Here is a 7,500-nt window from a genome sequence, read left to right on the forward strand (position 1 = left end):
TGAATTTATGTTCCTGTATTAGTGTTAAAACTTCCTCCACCTACCCTTCTTTTTTTTACACTAACCCTATTTTCATCTTCCTCCTATACGCCCTCCTTCCCTAATTCTTTTTATCCTATTCTTATTTCTATCCTCCACCTTTTCTTCTTCTTCGTCAGCCAGCTTCCTCAATCTTCTCCTAAAACAAGATCTTTACCACATAATCTTCGAAATCATTCATTCATTTTCTGTCAGTCATTGAATGCTTATTGCCAAGTGGCACTACTTTAGTAACGGCTTTTATAATTGATTTCCAAATAAAAACTGGAAACTGACATTTCAAATTGTAGCCTATAAGGACAGCGGCTGAGATGTTAGTGTCACAAACCTTCTAGTTTTATTTGAAAATGGATAGAAGTATTTATTGATTTCATTAATGATTTGTTTCTATCTTTTTGCACTTGTTACGAATACTACGGGAGAATCAATGTATTCTAAATCACGTCTTTATGTATTTTACTTTGTTGGCAGTATTTGGTATAGTTATCAAATTTTTGCCCAACTACTTCTATCGGCTACATAAAATGGAAGTCAACATATACTCGTGAAGAAATATCTAACCTTAATAATTTGCGATTGTAATATTATGCAGAACCCAATTCAGCAAAAAAAAAAAAGGAGACTAAGAGTTCAAGATAACTAATTGCACCAAGAAAAGCTAAAAAAAAAAAAAAAAAAGGAGACTAAGAGTTTAAGATGACTAATTGCACCAAGAAAGGCTAATGATATCCCTATATCCATCAGCTCTATGATTTATAAAGAATATTTAAATAAATAAACTACCCAAACGTTGCATTATTGACCGACGAAATGTTATAACTACAAATGATTAGTAATGACAGGAGATAAAGTAAAAATACCTCCACAATTCACGTCATTTAAAGAGTCTCCATCCCGCCAAAAATGCATACAACAATAAAAGGAAGAAAGTCCTTTGAAGAGTTCCCTCCTGGCCGTCACAAAATGCATACAACAATAGGACGAAGAAGGATCTATTCTCCTAACATTCAAGGATTCCTACCATTCCTGGATTCCTATTAAGGGGAGAATGAAGAGGAAGGAATAGCCAACATAAATCTGATGCAACTGTCAACAACTCACGTACTTTAGGCACTGGGACAGCCCTTCACAATAGCCAGAAGGAGAATCATATATTTTCTTCACTAAAGATGAAAAATTGAGATTTATTTTCCTAATCCTCCGGTTCAGGATTACCTTATCTTTTTATCTTTATATCTTTAGCTTCCTGTTATCTTGCTTATTTTTCTATTCTTATAACTTTAGGTTCTCGTTATTTTGCTTATTTTCCATTCTTATGTTTAGGATTGTTTTGCTCATAAATTTCAGTCTTTTTCCTCATGACAGATGAGAAGGGAAGTGAAATGTATGATAATACTGTTTGGTAAATTTGTTTATGTATTTATTGTTGAGAATTTTCATTATATGCGGAATATAGAACATTTATTTCTTGGGAAGGACTTTTTGCCTTCTTACTTAACTAGAGATTTAAAACATATTAGTGTCGTGGATGGGATGAAATGAAAACCTTATATATTAAGAGATGTAAGTGTGTATTTTTACATCCCAATAAATTTAAGGTTGGAGCCCTTGGGCATATACAATCCCGCTTTTCCAGCTAGGGTTGTAGCTTAGCTAATAATAATAATAATAATAATGATAATAATAATAATAACAATAATAATAATAATAATAATAATAATAATAATAATAATAATGATAATAGTAATAATAATAATGTTAGGGTCAAAACTTCAATCAAAATCATTAATTTATTCTCTCTCTCTCTCTCTCTCTCTCTCTCTCTCTCTCTCTCTCTCTCTCTCTCTCTCTCTCTCTCTTACCTACTATTACACATGAATACATACTTGCATGTTGATACACTTATGCAGCGGAGATAAATTCCTACTCAGCGATAGTATTTATTTCTATTCATGTAAAGAACAGTAATTGGAATTTAGAAAATAATTTTCTAAGATACCACTCAACTCTATAAGAGAGAGAGAGAGAGAGAGAGAGAGAGAGAGAGAGAGAGAGAGAGAGAGAGAGAGAGAGAGAGAGAGAGAGAGTTAATTGATTGACAGGCATGGAGGCGTGGAGTAGTTACTCATAAAAAGGTGATCAAACGAAAGAAATAGCAACTGAGTCACTTCCTGGAAGTGCTTAAGAGTTCCAGAGTGGTAAAAAAAGTCCATAAAATTGATTGAAGTGAAGGAGCTTTTAAAACTCGTTTAACCAACACATGGGGAAGCTAAACGGGGCTCTAAAAGCCAGGAAGGGATGTTTGATAATACTTTTGGTAAGCAGTTCTGAAATATAACTATTGGAATACACAAATAAGAGGATTTTATGGGTATACTTTAACTGATGTTGACGTTGGATACTTTATTATGAGTTTTAGTTTCCTTAGTTTATTTTCATTACGACTATCCTCTCCTCTTCTCTTTACATTATTGCATCTCTCTCTCTCTCTCTCTCTCTCTCTCTCTCTCTCTCTCTCTCTCTCTCTCTCTCTCTCTCTCTACCAATGTATGAAGTATCTACGTCCTGATAACAACTAATTCGAAGATATTTCCGTGAAATAATTCCCAAAATAAATATATGATAGTTCCCTTTTCTCCATCTGAGTCAAGATCATATAAGGATTTTCTTTATTTCTTTTCTAAACCAATACAACATTTCTCTATATTATTATAGGCATCAGATGTATAATTCTATTCCTCCCGAATTCTCATAAACAAGTCATTAGTCTGGCAGGCCTATTTCCTATGAATCGAGTCATTAGTTCTCTAAATGCTCAATGGATGGATCTGTAATAATCCTCATCTTCGATAGTGATCTTTCCATTTCCTTTAATTGCTACTCTAGTGCTATATTAAGATGTTTTTCTCTTCAGACTTTCTCTAATTATTTCTAATCTTAGGAATAGCTTGGTTTGAATACCTACTATTTCCCGTCAAATTAATTCTTAGACATTTCATTTATGTGATCTATTGATATCACATTTATCATAATGTTCAAGTCTTTCACTGGTATTAGACACCGTCTTAAACTCTGGGTCAAATAAGAGTAGCTGTCGATGTCCTCGTATTAGCAACTTTGCAAAGAGCATTTAAATTAGTTTCCAGATTCCATGGAATGCCCTGAGGCCTTAATCACTTTCATGTATCGCGTCTCTCTCTCTCTCTCTCTCTCTCTCTCTCTCTCTCTCTCTCTCTCTCTCTCTCTCTCTCTCTCTCTCCCTTAATCTTTTGCCCCCTTGAGAAAAGTTAGACCTTTCTTTCTCGAGTTTGTTTTGGGATATTTACCTAACAGAACGAAGGAGTAAAGATTAAGTCTCTCTCTCTCTCTCTCTCTCTCTCTCTCTCTCTCTCTCTCTCTCTCTCTCTCTCTTAATCTTTTGCCCCCTTGAGAAAAGTTAGACCTTTCTATCTCGAGTTTGTTTTGGGATATTTACCTAACAGAACGAAGGAGTAAAGATTAAGTTTCTCTCTCTCTCTCTCTCTCTCTCTCTCTCTCTCTCTCTCTCTCTCTCTCTCTCTCTCTCTCTCTCTCTCTCTCTCTCTCATATATATTCATACCATTTTGAAACTGAAAAAGATAACAATATATTTCATCACAGGTACCTATCAAAAGCAAATTTAATTTACGATTAACTATTAGAAGTCTGATAGGAACCCTAGACTATCTTCAATATTTATACCAACAAAATTTCTTCAGTACTACGGATCGTCTTAAACAACAGTATACTGTCAAGTATAGCTATGGCATAAGAAGAGTATTAAGAAGTAAGTCTACATAACCTACACAACTTAGGAGAAAAATTAATTACATGAAAATAATAAATAGTTGAGAAGCGAGAATAACTCTTAAAGGGCAATTTAGATTGAGGTCAGGTACGAGTACTGTTGAAAAACAGTTTTGTATACCTTTGTAGTAACTTTTATCCCTGGATATTTCCAGCGGAAAAAAAAGAGAGAGAAAAAAAACAGGAAAGGCAATGCTACATTTATACCAGGGGAATTGGAATGATTTTTTCTTTATATATAATTTACAGCTTTTAACTTTCTGACAAACTCCCTACACACTCAATCATCCAGAAAAGTTTTTCAAATATTTTCTTTTCGCTCTGAGTATTTTTCCAATCTCTCTCTCTCTCTCTCTCTCTCTCTCTCTCTCTCTCTCTCTCTCTCTCTCTCTCTCTCTCTCTCTCAGGCATATATATATATATATATATTTATATATATATATATATATATATATATATATATATATATATATATATATATATATATATATATATATATATATATATATATATATATTCAGAGATTCATGGATGAACGCAGATACAATTCATTGCTAACAAATCTAGTGGAAATCAATTTATATAACGTGAATACCTTTTTTAATTCATCCCCACTATAGACCCTTATAGATGCCAAGGAAAGTGCTGATAAAAAATGAATTAAGGGATTATAAGTGAATAGATAGATAGATAGATAAATAGAGATAGATAGATAGACACGTACGATTTATAAACAAATTGACAAATACATATGCGCTTATATAACGTTTTCTCATAGATACTTATGATATTATTATCATCATTATTATGTAATTATTATTATTATAATTTTCATGTTTTTTTTTTTTTTAAACATTACAAATATCCTGAAACCTTCAAGTGTATTGGCCTTTGATCACAATTAAAATTCTTTCCAGTTTTTCTTCAAAATAAGAACTATACGTTTTTTTTCTTTAATTCTATTCCTTCTGTTTTTATTATTGTTTCTTATATGGTTTTATTTCGTATCACCCACTTGCTATAACGTTTATTCAATCCCTTAACCACTGCCAATATCCATCAACATTTTTTCTATTACTAAACTGTGTCTAAATTGCAACGCAGCAATACTGACACCTTTTAAAGCATCCAATCACTCTAGAGAGGAATTTGGAATTGATCCATTAGTCCGTCGGCACAAAGGTCAAAGCAACTGTCGATTCACTAATGAATCTTTGAGAGATTCTTTACATCTGAATCCGAAGGCCTCTGGAAGCCCTTCCAGTTCCATTAGTGTTTATACTTTTTACTTTGGTCTCTCGGTGGGTCATATGAGAGACTAATCTATTACGTATTGGTGGATCATATGAGGAGGTAATGTATTACATTTAGGTGGATCAAATGAGCAGCTAATGTCTTGTTGGTGGATCATATGAGCAGCTAATGTATTTCGTATCGGTTGGTCCATGAACTGCTAATGTATATCATGTTGGGGCATCATATGAGCAACTAATGTAGTACGTGTCGGTGGATGGATCATATGAGCAGCCAATGTAGTACATATCGGTGGATCATATGAGCAGCCAATGTAGTACGTGTCCGTGGAGGGATCATATGAGCAGCCAATGTAGTACGTATCCGTGGATGGATCATATGAGCAGCCAATGTAGTACGTGTCCGTGGAGGGATCATATGAGCAGCCAATGTAGTACGTGTCCGTGGAGGGATCATATGAGCAGCCAATGTAGTACGTGTCCGTGGAGGGATCATATGAGCAGCCAATGTAGTACGTATCCGTGGATGGATCATATGAGCAGCCAATGTAGTACGTGTCCGTGGAGGGATCATATGAGCAGCCAATGTAGTACGTATCCGTGGATGGATCATATGAGGAGCCAATGTAGTACGTATCGGTGGATGGATCATATGAGCAGCCAATGTAGTACGTGTCCGTGGAGGGATCATATGAGGAGCCAATGCAGTACGTATCCGTGGATGGATCATATGAGCAGCCAATGTAGTACGTATCGGTGGATGGATCATATGAGCAGCCAATGTAGTACGTCTCGGTGGATGGATCATATGAGCAGCCAATGTAGTACGTGTCCGTGGAGGGATCATATGAGCAGCCAATGTAGTACGTGTCGGTGGATGGATCATATGAGCAGCCAATGTAGTACGTGTCCGTGGAGGGATCATATGAGCAGCCAATGTAGTACGTATCCGTGGATGGATCATATGAGCAGCCAATGTAGTACGTATCGGTGGATGGATCATATGAGCAGCCAATGTAGTACGTGTCCGTGGATGGATCATATGAGCAGCCAATGTAGTACGTGTCCGTGGAGGGATCATATGAGCAGCCAATGTAGTACGTGTCCGTGGATGGATCATATGAGCAGCCAATGTAGTACGTGTCCGTGGAGGGATCATATGAGCAGCCAATGTAGTACGTGTCCGTGGAGGGATCATATGAGCAGCCAATGTAGTACGTGTCCGTGGATGGATCATATGAGCAGCCAATGTAGTACGTGTCCGTGGAGGGATCATATGAGCAGCCAATGTAGTACGTGTCCGTGGATGGATCATATGAGCAGCCAATGTAGTACGTGTCCGTGGAGGGATCATATGAGCAGCCAATGTAGTACGTGTCCGTGGATGGATCATATGAGCCGCCAATGTAGTACGTGTCCGTGGAGGGATCATATGAGCAGCCAATGTAGTACGTATCCGTGGATGGATCATATGAGCAGCCAATGTAGTACGTATCGGTGGATGGATCATATGAGCAGCCAATGTAGTACGTATCGGTGGATGGATCATATGAGCAGCCAATGTAGTACGTGTCCGTGGATGGATCATATGAGCAGCCAATGTAGTACGTATCGGTGGATGGATCATATGAGCAGCCAATGTAGTACGTATCGGTGGATGGATCATATGAGCAGCCAATGTAGTACGTGTCCGTGGATGGATCATATGAGCAGCCAATGTAGTACGTATCGGTGGATGGATCATATGAGCAGCCAATGTAGTACGTATTGGTGGATGGATCATATGAGCAGCCAATGTATTAGGCATCGGTGGATCATATGAGCAGCCAATGTATTACGTATCGGTGGATCATATGAGCAGCCAATGTAGTATGTATCGGTGGATCATATGAGCAGCCAATGTATTAGGCATCGGTGGATCATATGAGCAGCTAATGTATTACGTATCGGAGGATCATATGAGCAGCCAATGTATTAGGCATCGGTGGATCATATGAGCAACCAATGTATTAGGTATCGGTGGATCATATGAGCAACTAATGTATTACGTATTGGTGGATCATATGAGCAACCAATATATTAGGTATTGGTGGATTATATGAGCAGCTAATGTATTACGTATTGGTGGATCATATGAGTAGCCAATTTATTATGTATCAGTGGATCATATGAGCAGCTAATGTATTACATATTGGTGGATCGTATGAGCAGCTAATGTATTACGTATCAGTGGATCATAAGAGCGGCTAATGTGTTATGTATTGGTGGATCATATGAGCAGCTAATTTATTATGTATCAGTGGATCATATGAGCAGCTAATTTATTATGTATCAGTGGATCATATGAGCAGCTAATGTATTACGTATTGGTGGATCACATGA

The 7,500-nt window shown here is 36.7% G+C and overlaps 1 protein-coding gene across 1 annotated transcript; it reads right to left on the bottom strand.

Moving 5' to 3' along the window:
• Positions 1-5,380: 5,380 nt before the first annotated feature.
• Positions 5,381-6,589, bottom strand: LOC137614501 (protein FAM47A-like). The gene has a single exon (XM_068344300.1). It carries the CDS (start codon positions 6,587-6,589, stop codon positions 5,381-5,383), a length of 1,209 nt encoding a protein of 402 aa, XP_068200401.1.
• Positions 6,590-7,500: the final 911 nt, after the last annotated feature.

This window comes from Palaemon carinicauda, chromosome 20 (genome assembly GCF_036898095.1).
Source record: "Palaemon carinicauda isolate YSFRI2023 chromosome 20, ASM3689809v2, whole genome shotgun sequence".
Taxonomy (NCBI): Eukaryota; Metazoa; Arthropoda; class Malacostraca; order Decapoda; family Palaemonidae; genus Palaemon; species Palaemon carinicauda.

What these genes read in the sequence shown, in the direction of transcription:
- LOC137614501 (XM_068344300.1), bottom strand. Translation starts at nt 6,589, where the DNA reads ATGATCCATCCACGGATACGTACTACATTGGCTGCTCATATGATCCCT.